We start from the raw sequence: 15,016 nt of genomic DNA, 5'->3' as shown, positions 1-15,016 counted from the left end.
AAAGAGACTTCACGGGCTCCATAAGCAGAGTGCTTGGGAAAATGCACTGCCTGTTTTGCTCTTCACCAGAAAGTTCATACACAAGCTGAACTCAGCACCTACTCTTCCAGAACAACTAAGCAGCCTATTTGTGTTATTGCATATAAAATAGAGACATAAATGAGGTTTACACCTAATGTTTGCCAATTCAAAGGGATTTTTTCCTTGTATTGCGCAGTTTAGCACTGGACTGGTGTAGTCTGAAAGTTTTCCGGGATAACTAGTAGATGGAACATGGAATAAACAGCAAGAATATCCTCTTCTCCCCTTTCTTTTTTAACATTTTGAATTTGCTCTCCAGCTTGTCGAGCCCCTAATGAAATGCCTCATATTCTCTCAATCTGCTAGAAGTGACAGCTCTCTCCACCTTACTACAGAGAGGGAACACAGAGTGCTAGAAGCAAAGGGCTTGACATAACTATCTCAACTAGAAGGATCACACTGTTCCCTTTTTCTTCTGACTTAAGGGGAAGAGTGCTGAAATGAGTTGTGGTGAGAAAAACATCTCAGGTGAATATATGTGTTTGTATATACACATGTGTATGTGTGTGTGTGTGTGTGTATACACACACACATATATATACACATACAAACAGTAAGCAGATGCCCAGCATCTAACCCCTTTCTTTCAAAACTGGTCCACCTAAGGATATACACTCAAGTCTCCATATGCTCCCTTCACGGCTTTAAAATGGTTAAAGCCAAATCCTGCTACTCCTGCTGCCTATTCATCAACTCGAGGACTAAAATTACAAATAAAACTCTTCAGTGGCTAACTACTGTGGTACACTCATTTGAGATGCGGAAGATGCAGCTTCAAGTCTCTGACTGGACACAAATGAAGGGGGCTTTAAAAGTATATTCTAATATCGAAGGTAAAGATCTTAACCAAGACTATCAGCCACATTAAGATGGAAGAGCTACATCTCAACTTTCTAAACGTTTTAGTGAAAGCTTGACATTTCTTCTTGAAACTTCATCATTACTTTCTACATTGGCATGAGGTAACCACTCTAAGACATAACTGTGCCAATTATAGATCTTCCTGTCTTTAAGTCCTAACAGAGAAAAAGGAAAAGAGATGGCAAAGAAGCCAGGCTGACATAAGTCTATGGGCCATCCAGGTGAAAAAAGTAAAGGAAACCAAAAAATTCTAACCAGAACAGCCAAATTTACTGATCTTACAAACTCCATAAAAACTTTTATGGAACATAAAAAAATATATGGAACATTAATCTTATTCGCTTCATGCCCGCTGCTTCCAGTTCCCGAGTTCTCTCCCACTCCTGTCTCCCAGCTGAAAGACACACTGCCGTAGGCAAAAAAGCCTGCTTACCTCACATGGAAAACATCACTGCACATTACAATATCTCATCACATCTCATTTTTGGGGTGTTTTTTCCTAATACTACCTGTAAAAGGAAGAGAAATGCTACTCTTCTCCATGGGGAAACTGTGACCTATATTAAGAGAATGACTTTCCCAGTGTAAAACTAGAAATCAGAAACAATAGGAGATTAGATGCCTCTCATCTCATTAGTCCATTATACTTTGACCCAATACAATGTACTGAACACTGTGATGACAGTATATTATAGCTAACGTGCATTACTTGTGCACCTCACCAACCACAGCATTTCAAGAATATCAAACACAGCAAAACATTCTTGTCCGCATCCTCTCATAAAGCCAGTTCAAAGGAAATTAGATTCACACAGTCAGAAAGAAAAACCACTTTGCTACGGAACATGGAAAAATCGTTCCAAAAAAATTGTCCCACCTCCCCCTCCTGCCATCACAGAACAAAACCATCCAAGATTCCTGCCAACAGCTCCCTAGAAAAGCCTCTCTGAAGGAAAAATAAAGCCATTAAAGCAAAAGATAAAATTACACTGCTACTTCAAAAAAAAGAAAAAAAAAGTTATATTCCTTTTAGTAATTACAAACAAGGAACCCACATCAGCCCTTAAATGAATGCCACAAGAGATGCTCTACCCACTTCGTTCATTCAAGACACAGAGTTTCTTCACTTCTGTTAATGTTCTGCTGATCAGTAGGGCTATCTTGCCCTGAAAGTTTCTCATTTGGATTCCACTTTAAAGACACCCAAAACCCAATGAACTCCAGCTTCCCTCCCTTCCTCCTCCAAATCTACCAGGTAGTGCCGTGACATTTCTCCAAGAAACAGACTTGAGCTTCAACCTCTCACTCCAGCATTTAATGACATTAAGTGAGAAGAATCAAAAGCAAGTTCATAGATAACACTTCTGCCACACACACTTTGTTACTTACATCTAAGTACTAAATTTCTGAGCCAACATGAAAAACATTAACCTAAAGCAAATTAAACCAGCATGATTTCTGACACAACAGAACTAAAATTGAATGGAATGCTAGGGACTGAAGATTAGTTAAGCAATGAGCAAACATGACCCACCATTATACAATAGTCAGATGAAACATCAGAATTTAACCTAAGCAATCACATTTGCTTCACAGTTCTGTCCGAAGAGAGGGGTCCACATGGATACCTGTGCTTATTACAATGAATACTGACTATAAGAAAAGCTGATTTTTAAATTCACACTAAAGGATTTGTCTTTTCCTTTTGAAACACAGGTGGCAGTCCTCCATGACACTGTAATACTTAGTGCTACAGTAATTTTTTTAATATTTGGCTGGCAGACACTTTATAGAGATGGGATTGGTACTGTTCTTTCCTTTTACACATTCCACTGTCGAGAAAGCATTTTCAAAGACTAACTAAAAGCATGTTCGCAAGGGACATAAGATCTGTCACTCTCAGGATAAGCTGTGAAAGAATACAAAATTATGCAGAAAAGCAGAAAAAAAATCAGCAGAAGCTCAAGGAAAAAAAAGAAGCAGAAGCTTCTGCCCCGCAACAGTACCACAACTCAGTGGAAAGGTTAGGAGTCAACTTGCAGAAAACAAAAAAAACAGGCAGGCAAACCTGGCTCTGGAAACTACCAAACCTTTCCCTCTCGTTGATCTCCTACTTCTGCAGATTGGGGTTTTTTTTTTCAAAGAAAGCCTGATTTTCATTTCATTTTGGACAAACACCAGGGACTGAACACAGTGCATTATAACAAAACTTCATATTTAAACTTTTATTACATCTTGTAATTCTCTAACATTCCTAGAAACAACATGAGCCCTCCCTCCTGGCAAATACAATGACTCGCTTTTGAATTTAGTATACGTTGCACAGCTCAATTCAGGATCACTACATTTCATTAATTTGGGGGAGTGGGGTGTCCATATTCACACACTTTGATTCTCTGTTCCCTTTTATGGCTAAGTCAGAGACATTTATGAAGAAGGCACTGACTGCACTTTAAAATAGCATTTTTGAACCTCTACTCTGCAGACCTGTGGGGTCCATGGCCTTATTCTGGTAAGCACTTGGAACATAAAACCAAAAAACAAACCCCACAGAAATGCATTATATAGAGGCCCACATCAACCCCCTTCTGGGGACCCGCAAATCCAAAAAAGTTTGGAAAATAATCGTGTCAAGTGTTTCAGTTCAGGCAGCAGCTCACAGGTTTTGTCAAGAAGGTGTCTCATCGGTCTGTGCTTCTGCTATCTATGGCACTGGAGGAATGTGGCACTAACAAATCAAGAAATCAAGAAAAGTAGAAATATTATTCGTTGATGAAGCTGGAAAAAAGGAAAGGAAGAAAAAAAGCACAGCTCAAAATTTAATAAAGCAGAACTGAATAGCAAGAAAGAGCTAGCTTTAAAAAAAAAAGAAAAAAGTTTCAAGGCACCTTTGCTTCCTCATCAGTTCAGGAAAGCTGCACGAACCAGAAGTGGAGAAACATCATCTCCATAAAGGTTTCTCCAAAGCCCACGGATTTCTTCACATGGAGACATGGGCACTATGGTTCTGGACAGTGACAAAGCAGGAACTGAACAGGCAAATATAAACCTCCACTGGATATTCCCACCCTTTGCAAACAAACTAGAGAACAGCACAGCCCTGTTGCGTTTCCCGTCCCATGATGTGCAGGCACATTCAGAAGACAGGCAGCTACAGCCTGCAGCACTCCTTGGCAGAACTGCTCTGGCGAGGCTGAGGAAAGAAGGCATGAAAGATCATAGCAAGGGGGAGGTCTGGTAGACTTTGTGTGCCCTTTACCTCCACCAAATCATGCTTGCTATGTGCATGTAACACATGCTTCGTATGCATTTCACAGGTCCTGTGAGCTAAAGTTCGGATGTAGCAAATAGGGAAAAAAGTAAGTCCCTGTAAATAAGAGAGTTGGGTATTCTCCTAGTTTTCCATAACATTTCCATGCTATTGCTTGAAAGAAGAAAGACAAGGAAAAGGAAAACCCAGAAACAAATTAGCCATAAGTCACAGAAATTTATTACAAATCAAACTCACTTGATGCAATTTTCTAGCAAAGCTTTTACTGATTTAAGCCGGAAACCAAAATCATAGCTGGCAGAGTGAAATCGTTGCATATGTCAGTTCCTAATTCAGCTTAGTCACCGTCGCCATACTCCAGGGTATTTGGAGGTCATATCTGATTAACCCAAGTTAACAATCTTATGCCTTCTAGTACTGAGGCCCTACTTAAAATGAAATTGGAGAATGCAATCCTTCATCTACATGCTCAGGCCTTCCCAACAGCACAAACAGTAATTCAGCCTCAGATTTCTCAAAAAAAATCTCTTGCAGGCTCACATTAAAAACAGATGGACTATGTTCCATAGGGACAACAGACCGCCCCACATTTTTTTTCTGGGAAGATGCGTTTAAAAAGTAAATGAATGCAGTAAGGATAAAAATACTGGTGGTTGTATCTACTGATCGTTCTCAGCCAAAGCATCTGGGAAGGACTGCATTCACCAGGCACCATGGAAAAAAGGAACAGGAGGAGTTTTTGCTAAAAAGGACTAATTTCCTTTCAAACACTGTTGGAGTACTGAGTTTTCTTAAGGTTTTCTGTTCTCTTCCTCTCTTTCCCCATATATATTTGCGTTTTTGGTTTTTTCTTTGTATCATAATACGTTTTCACAAAAATTCACTTTTAGTTTCCTTTGAGAAAATGCTGGCACTTGTTTGGATACATGAAGGTATGTGTTAACTACCATAGATTTCAAGTAAAAATTAGATATGCAATTAGGATGAGGCCTTTGTGACTCTACCACTCGCTGCTTCAGCAATTTTTTCAAGGAAACGGAAGACACACACACACACACCCCCAAAAAACCCAAAAAACCCACCTACACAAAAAAAATCCCTTTTCTCCCACAATTAGTTTTATTCTGTTCCCCTCCTCTTTTGAGACAGGGCAGAGCACAGTCTGACTCACTGTTCAAAATCAGGTTTTTGGTTTGTTAGGAGGGGCCTGAATGTGAAAGTCTTTGCTTTTTGTCTTCACAAGCAGAAAAGAGGCTTGCATACTTAAGGAAAACAGAGTTAAGCAAAACAAAAAAAGCAGAACCACTGCCACCCCTCCCCCCTCCCCAATTTCTATCAAAATGATTAAACTTCCACCAGAGACTTAGCAAAATAGCTAAACAAACTTCAGTTTGAAGTGATGTTACAATAAAACATAAGTAGCTCGGTAAGTGTCCACTTAATCTTTCCACATTATAACAGCTGGTTATGAAATGTGATGTTTAAATGGCAGCACTACAGGTATGCACAATTCCTTGGTAACCAGTTGGAAAAAGAAAAAAAAAAAAAAAAAGAAGAGGGGAAAAAAAAGAAGAGGGAAGAAAAAAAAGAAGAAAGGTTATAAGGTTAAATCAGAAATTTCTCTGGTAAAGATCACTACTTAACCGTGCCTTAAAACTGACAAGTCATGCAGTGATAAGGACCATTCAACCAATGGAGTAATTTTAAGATAAGAATCCATGTATGCTAAGAGGTTTGGGCCTTCACACCACATTTCATTACTGCAAGACATTTGGTGGGATATGTGAGGGGCCTCTGAGGAATTAAGATTTCATTCCCTTTATTCTTTTCAAAGATACACTATCATGAAGAATGGACAAAAATTTCAGTGAAGGAGACAAACCTACTGCCCTCTTGAAGCATCTTAAACTGTCCTAGAATACTTCCTAGAATCTAAAAATTACCTCAAAAATCAGATCTTCCCATTGGCTTTCCTTTTATCTTCTTAAAGTAATAGATGAAATGAAAAGTATTTGGAGCTTTAAGATTAGGGCCTAAACCTTCTCTTCTTTTTGCAGCACTAGAGAAAAAGACTTGTTTAAGAAAAATGTACTTGTTAGCAAATATTTTTAATTAAAAATGTTGATTTTAAAAAATAAGATCAACTGAGTAATTGTTAATCTTTCAAAATAAGATCCAACAATTCCAGAAAAGGCTGTTTAAACAGACTTGCCACCTTTGATTTTTATCAAATTTTAGGAGAACTGTTATATAGGCTAAGTGAGCTCTTAGATAAAAAACAGTGACCATGGCACTTCCCCCCCCCTTCTTTTTCTTTTTTAAAATCTTTGGGTCATGCTATACATCTCTGCAATGAAGTCCATTGCCACAAATAACACATTGCCTCTTCATGAAATAAAATGAAGTGCACCAGAGTAGGTCATCTTTGCTAAACATTTGACAGAGCTAGACTAACATCGTCCCCCTTTCTCCGGTCAGAGGAATGTGCATGAAAACATAAAGTAAGTAGCATTAGAACACTTAACAGCAGCTGGTTTATATTTTAGCACCTGAAACTCCTAACAGCTGCACTGGGTTGATATATGAGGGTCCTGATGTCATTACAAAGCTTCAAGATACATGGCTCATGAGAAATGGGAAGAAAGGGCCTCTTTGGAAACAGACATCCAAGCTGAAAATAATCAAAACCCACATTCTGAAGAAAAAGAGCATCTGTGAGTTTCATCAGGCTTCAACAGTCTTCCAACAAACATGCCACTGAGAGTTTAACTACAGTTCTTGCTATAAGCCACATTAAGGAGAGCAATACAGGCAACCGCTACATTGGCTAAATATATGTAGCACTAATTTAGAGCAGGCGTATGCATCATTTATTTATGTGAGAACTAAAAGGTTGGAATTCCTTGGCTGGAATGAAGGGGGATAAATCCATGGTTCAGCAGCAAATTGCGATGCAACGAAGTTTTGGTTAATTTGAATAGAGTACTGCCCTCCCTATTATCTAAAGATCTCAACTACTTATTCTTGATCTTCTCAATATTTTACACTCAAAATAGTTGTAGAAGAAATTGCTTACAGCTAATATGGTCACAGATTATCATCCTTCAGAACAACAGAACTCTTCACTAAACAGATAAAATTTATTTGTGCACAAGGCAGACTCCTAATCTAAAAATGTCACCACATTCACATCAAAAGCAAAACACATTGCTCAGTCTCACTGTCAGTAATAAGAACTTATTGCATGCTATGCAGTGAAAATATTTCACCTACAATTTTCCCTGCAAGAAATTTAAATAGAATTCCACCCTTTCTTCTGCCTAAAACTAGTAAATGTTTTATTCAGGGACTGAATATACCTTGGGCCACATCCCTGCTAGTAAACTAAAACAGGCTAGGCCACTTTTGCCATCCATACTGTTCAACTGTCAGCAGGTCGCAGAGTCACTTGGGCCTGGATCACCAGCATTGCCCCATGTTCACTATAAACCAAGTTCAACTGGAATTATTGATGGTAATGACTGGTAACATATTCCACAGGTTGCTGTACATTTAAGATTGTTGCTGAATCACAATGACAAATTTTCCATGTCACAATCAACACTCAGGTTGTGTGCACAACACAAAAGAAATAGCAACCATGGTTGCCAGTACACAGTTAATACTGTGAGCTGCAGACATAAGAAAGGGTTTCTTTTCTATTTATAATTTTAGCAGTAATGTCATACAGGATCCTCAGACTTTGACGTGGGTTAATTCATAAAATTACTGGGTCAAAATTAGGAGAGACCTCGCATGAGTTGATATTCACATTCCTCATAATACCGTGAATCACTGATTTAGGTTTCCAGCCTTTCTTTTAAAGGATTATAATTAAGAAAAGCATGAACCAACATTTCTATAGAATCTTTTTACTTCTGTGGTTCATATTAGGTAAGTATCACTACCTGTATCTTCCAGCAGGGAAATCGAGACACAAAAATACACAAAGTGACTTGGCCAATTCACATAGCAAGGCAGAAGTGAGATGTAGGATTACTAATTGCCAGTGGCTGCATCACATACCTACAATACACAGAGTTCTTGGCTGACACTTGGGCATCAGCTGTTGGCTGATTAGTCCTACTAATGACATTAGCAGGTGGCAGTGCTGGTTCAATAAATAACTGTTACACCTCATCCTCCAGGCATCATTCATGTTATCCTTGGAGCTGCAATAACCAAATTCAGTCACATAAGCCAGAAAAGGCTTATCATTTTCCTATCGTGAGCAAGCGCGGGTTAACTTCCTCTCTTCCACCATCATACAAAAAATAACAGGCCCCAGCCAAATTCTCCGCTATTTGTACTTTCAAACTGACATGAGACATTGGTATGTCTTTCTTTTTTTATTTAAAACACACAAACAAAAGCAGATAATGTAATACGGACAATTGCACATGGTTGCAGCATCACAGGCAGGTCATCCAGTCCAGTTTAAAAAGAATCCTAAACAGCAGAAAACATTTCACCCAGTTAATCCTTAGCCTTGCAAAATGCTCAATAAAACAACCAGATTCCTGCATGGGACAGGACACGGTAACAAGCTTCAGGAATAGACCCTTGATTTGCCAAGCCCTCACAGGGGAAAGGTGATGGCACAGTACTGAAATAACAAGAGATTATAGGAGGCTACAGCAATAACCTAACCTATAACCTAATAAAACCTGATGGATATCAGCAGTGCCAAAAATACTTACCAGTTCATAGTTGCTTGGAAAAAAGCAGGGTGTCACCACCTGGAATAAAAAAAAAAAAAATAAAATAAGGAAAAAAAATACTTCCTTTGGAGATGACCCAATCCTGTTGATTGAGCTCCCTCAAATACTGTGAAATCCAGGCAGAGTCAAAGGGGCACCAATCAGACCAGGTGCAGAATCTGAGTATCCACAGCTGCTCTCGGCTGCATTACTTTCTCTCAGCTCCCTGAAGAGTTAGCATTAGCTCAATGCTAACTCAGTGCCCTGCTCACATGCTGTAATCAGTGAAACAGGTTGAAGAGTAATGCCTTTCCCCAGGTCATATATGCAGGGAAACACAGAGGGCGTTCTCCCCCCTCCCCCCCCCCATCCTTTGCAGCATTCTTCTAATATCATCTCAGTTTTAGTTAATAAATAAGTATTCTGCTTTTCAAGTAATCTAGAACTTCAGCAGTTCCCAATACTGTATCCTTGTTCTGGATTTTTTTATGGGGTGTAGGCTGAGCAGACCAAGCAGAACAGATATTCTGTGGACTCACATAATTTCAGAGGCTTGGCTCCATGTTAAAATACTTCCTATGGAGAACATGTTCTGTATACATCACACCAAAAAAACCCCAAACAACCTTGTTTGAATATTCAAAAACCAAAACACAAAGAAAGCCAGGAAAAGCATGACTAACTTGGATTACATGACGATTTAGGAAAAAGCAAGTGTTAGCTTCTTTCTACAGTCCCATACAGCAGGCACCCTCAGACCTCACACATACAGTCAAAAGACTGTGGTTCATCAATTTATGCCACCCAGCTGAGCTTCAGTAATAGTCATCACGCTCATTCACTTTAACAAGCACCTTGAGGTTAACCCCAGTGAAAACTGTTTCATTTAACATGTTCACCTTCACAATTACGGCTCTCCAGGACAGACTCACCTCTTGGCCAGCAGAGCCAGAAACTCTGTGGCAACACCTGGACTACAAAGGTGGAGTTTTCTCTCAGGAACTGTTGGTGAGCTGTCCTACCAGCTCTCAAGTCATTGTATACGGAGTGGGTTACTGAGCAGAAGGGGCCTGATGTATGATTTATAATCCCTAGAATAATAAAAAGAAGATGCAGTCCATGCAACAGAGCAAGCTGCAAGAACAAAGGGAAACATCAGTCCTGTAGGCAGCACAGACAAAAAGAGACAGACCTGACTACATCAGGACAACCCACTCCGGTCTTAACTCTCAGAAACAGCTTTTAACCGCTAGCATGGAAGGCATGGCATTTGCCTCCATAACTGCTTATGAAAAAGATGTATCTCTCATTCTCAACGTTTTTTAAATCACTTATAAAGTACTTAGAAAAGAAAAAAAAAGAAGTAGCACATTGATTTTCAACTCCCAGCCTCCTCATGATCTCCACACTATCCCTAAAGAAAACAGGACAGATATGAACCCTTGAGGTTTGTCTGCTGCACCCTCTGACTCCTCAGTGGGCTTGCAAGCCCAAGGTCTTCATAAGCTGCATTTCTGCAGCTCATTTCATGACTGCCACTCATGATTCACTAGTCTATCCCACTGAACACTCATACTAAACACATGGAAGATGTTAACTAAGCTGTCACGATAAGCTGAAAGTAAAGACAGCATCTGCCTCTGTAACCTCTTGCCTGACACAGCACGTAAAACTTCATACGCCACCTTCAATTACAACCACCAATTCGCCTTTCAAGCCAAAGTGGCAAACCACCAGGCTGAGCAATCTGTAGCAGGAAGAACTGAAGCTATGTGCACCCTGCACCACCACCACGAGCACCAAACACTACATCTACGGAGGAAAGACTGTCCCCAGTTGTCCTGACCATGCGATTACCTAATACTTATTATAAGCACTACAAATCAGGTTTTGCTAGTGTTCTCATTAGCAACACCTAAGGTTGAAATAGATCTGAAATTTCAACAATTACTTTTCTCTCACTGCCTATACTCAGAAGAAAAGAGAATTAATGGAAACCCCAAAGGAGTTTGCAGGCTGGCTGCGTAGCACAGCGGAAAAGCAGAGATGAACTAATATTACATGCTCACATAATTAATAACTGGAACCACTGCGGAATAAAATTGTCATCACTGGAGCACATAAATATCATCTCTGCTCTCTCCCTTCCCTCCGCTGTTAAAAACCCTCGAGGAATCAAGCATCTCCTTTCCCCTTGGCTAACCAAAACACAACTCTGCTGTAACCTCCTCAATAATTACAGCTGACTCACTGCCTCAGAAAAAGAAAAATTTTTTTTATTCTGACACAAGAGCACTGGGGACAACCACTGGAAAGGAACTTCAGCAGAGAATTATGGATCTTTTTTGGCAGATATGTGGCATCTTATTTGGGCACCTCACACAGACTCAGGGCTCTAAGAAGATGAGAGCTAATCTGACAGGTAACACTTGATTTTTTCTTCTCTGAGCTTCACTATGCCTACAACAGCTATATATGGCAACCTGACTTTACAGATAGACTCCATCTTCTCCTGGTTGTGTGTCTTTTGCACTTTCTTTTTACAAAGATCAACACCCCTGTTAGATGGTACTGTTCTAAGACTACCAAAGAGTCACATAATACCCTTTCTGGCATATACAGCAATCCCTTCGCCCTTGCACACTGCCACTTATCACTATGTTGAATTGTCACTAAACTGCAGAGCACTCAAAAAGCATCACACAGCCAAAGACCTAGATGCACTGCTACTGTTTTCGAGCTACAAAACTCAATGGAAGACACACTGACTTTTTTTTCCTCTGACTCCATATACACAAATAGCATATTTTTTCCCAGATGAAATAAAATAGTGAAGATCTCTATGGATCCCAATTTCAGTTCTCATGAGCAGTTGCAGCAAATACTTCCACTGTTAATCTAGACACAGGTTAAAAGCAAAAGAGCTGACGTGTTCACAGATAACAGAGAGGCTATCACGAGGTCTAGACAACCTAAGTTGAGGGTATGTGAGTGGCTCCAACTCTTTTTCCTGGTTTGCAAAGGTCTGAGATGTGCTAAAAAAAAAAAATCAGCATTTAGAGAAAAAGTATAGAGCTGGAAAGCAAGATTGCAGGACTTCAATCCAGTATCAATGCAGAGATAGAAAATGGAGAATAAATGTCTCATTCATTGGTTTAAAAAGCTACACACACTGTGTGCCAACTGCACAAAACCATAAACTTCAGAAAGACTTTTCAGATCCCCCAACTGAAGGTACAGCTAATCTTAAAAAAGACATTCGCAATCACCTGGTTTGTCAGCTTTCAATAGTATCTTTATTCTTGTAAGAAATATACTGGATATGCATTAGTGTAATATTTCACAGTTCCACACAACTAAGGTATATTTAGCTTCTGCACTTCTGCACGTTCATGTATTAACAAGCAATACCAGAATATGGGAATGCCTTGCCTGATTTTCAAAAAGAGTTACCTCTTCAGTGCCCGCCGCATACACACACATGCATACAGACACATGAGTCTACCCACAAATAACCAAGCAAATATTTGAAAGACAAACTACCTGTTCTTGCATACACAGTTAATATGGAAACACTTCCCTGGTGTGATACTTCCTGAATCAAGCCTTAGTTTGAAAAAGTCCCGTATTGACAGAAAAAGATTTAAAATAATTACTTTGATGAAGAATTCTGACTCCAGTGAATCTGCGGGTAATTTTCCTTCATACGACTGTAACACCAGTCACATCAGTTAATGAGTAACCGACCAACATGAGATAAATGTTAACTCAAACAAGAAAAAATGTCAACAAATGACAGGATATCTGGCACTAAGGAAATAAAATCAGTCCCCACTTGCTCTAACAGAGACACAACAGTGCCCCCCACTGTTGCACAACAGGTCATTTGCTGGGATATCCAGTATTGACATTTCAATGCTTTTTCTCACTCCCAGATGCATCTTTCATTTTTATCTTCCTTACTTTTTATTTTCTTTTTGCAAGTAGGTGATCTTTCAGAGGAAGAACCATCTTCAAGGAATGAGCCAGTTATTACCAAAGGTGCATTTCAAAGTCCAAATCTCAAACATTATCATATTGCTTTTGCAAAAGCGATTTAACCATTTGGCTGTAACGAATCACTTTCTTCCAAGCTACAGTTTTATCAAGTAAGAAATGCTGGCATGACTGCCACAGGTTATGTGTAACACAAAGGATGTGCAGGGGGAGGAATCTTCATCAAATATATGTGACCTGCTAAAAAATCTGTTCATTCTAGTTCACTACTAATCATGTTACAAAATTGATAAGAAAGGGTGAAGAGAACAGCAAAATGAAGCCACTGACATCCTCCAAATGATGTAAAGTTGCAGTGATGCTAGGAGACCTTGTGACTGTTGCATAAATGACTGTCAGGAGCCCAAATGGTAAGCTCATGGAAATATTCAATATGTGTCTTTATATATATACACACACTTTTTTTTTTTTTTTTTTTTTTTTTTTAAACACACACACTTACCTATTTATTTAAATCTACAGCTTTGGAGTTAATTCTTGAAAACATAAGAAATTTCTCTGCTTAGTTTTCTTCTTTTGACGTGCCTGTCAGTTATTGTCCCCCTTCTCCAACCCACCCCCCAAAACACTCAAATCATAAATCCCCTTACTAACTAAGGAAACAAACTGAAGGGCATGGAGTGCACTGTATCTTCAAGCAACTCCATGCTCTCAAAGATACAACTTGTAACATGACAAAATCAAAAAAGTAAATCCCAATTCTAGAATAAAAAGGGACATTGGGATATTAACTTGGGATTAAAAAGCTACACTGGTGATACACAACTGTTTTTTTTTTTATATAGAACATCTCCAGTTGTGTGATGTTAGTATCTAACTCAGACTTTTGTCCTGGAGATATCAAGTATCCTCAGCACTTCATGCCAGACACAACAGCTCTAAAGCGTGCCTGAAACCCACTGAATTTTCCTCTTCAAATTAAGCATTTTTGGACACATTGACAACATCAGCCTTAAAGGAAGACTTATCAAACACAGCAAAAACTGAACAAGCACTTTGCAGTCACTACAATATTTTAATAAACAAGATATAATTGTGTTCCCAAAAGAAAAAAAGATAATAGATACAGAAAAATCAGCCCTGAGATTCGGTGCAGCTATACATCATTTCCGCTCTCACTTCAGAACAACAAATTCTTTTGCCCTATGGAAACAACTCTCCTACTTGATTAGTGTAAAGCAGTTTTGAAGTTAAATTTGAAAGAAACAAACAAAAAAATTGCACTGTAAATTGCAAAGACAACTGCAGTTGAGAAACTGTTAATGGGCTTGGCTCATGATTATCAATAAAATGCAAAGATTTATTAATATATAATGCTATCATAAAACAAGCAGAAGCCAAGTAACATCAGAAAGGCTTCCTAACACATTGTATTTTTTCTTTCACCTAATTCTGTGATAAAGTTGCTACAGGGAAAGAACAAACACAGCCAGGAGCCCTCTGAATTCAAAACTAAATTCCAACAGTGATATTTCAGCACCATTTTATCAATTTCTCAGCTTCAGTATTTTTTATTTGCTGAAATAACGCTAACACTACATGTACCCACCTCACCAAGGTGTAAAGAAGCTTGACAAACTCCCCATGAGTTTCTCGGAAAAAATGTATGAGTAACTGAATACTGTAACATCTAAGCCATATTCCTACAGTCCTGACCCATGCACAACTCCTTTCTGTCTACTTGGGATTACGCCTTATGAAATAAAGTCTGAAATTAGCACCTGAAATGTAAAGTTACATACCTTCACGAAGGATTTCAAAATTTGGTGTATTTATACACATAAAAATCCCCATTTCCCAAGACAAAGCAACAAAGCTGTTTCAAACAAAGTCACTGAAGGAAAAGAAACCTTTCACGAGTAACTAGGAATGCAGTTATCCCACGATACAGAAATGTATTGTTCGCATATCTTTGCCACCTCAAAGTCTGGCTTTCTTCCATGCTGTGATATTTGATCTTGCAAAGTCACAGTCCTGACCTACGTCATGAAAGTTGTTCTCCAACTCT

The 15,016-nt window shown here is 39.0% G+C and overlaps 1 protein-coding gene across 5 annotated transcripts in view; it reads right to left on the bottom strand.

Annotated features, from left to right (window-relative positions):
* Positions 1-15,016, bottom strand: part of TNS3 (tensin 3) — a 237,686-nt gene that overhangs the window by 131,756 nt on the left and 90,914 nt on the right. For all 5 annotated transcript variants that reach the window (XM_050892614.1, XM_050892617.1, XM_050892615.1 and 2 more), the window contains one exon: positions 8,953-8,991. In XM_050892614.1, coding sequence (XP_050748571.1) covers positions 8,953-8,991 — 39 coding nt within the window. The remainder of the gene's footprint in view (positions 1-8,952; positions 8,992-15,016) is intronic.

The sequence above is a fragment of the Gymnogyps californianus genome, chromosome 2 (assembly GCF_018139145.2).
Source record: "Gymnogyps californianus isolate 813 chromosome 2, ASM1813914v2, whole genome shotgun sequence".
NCBI classification, from domain to species: Eukaryota; Metazoa; Chordata; class Aves; order Accipitriformes; family Cathartidae; genus Gymnogyps; species Gymnogyps californianus.
Note: the sequence above shows the minus strand (reverse complement) of the source record. Positions and strands in the feature narration are given on the sequence as shown.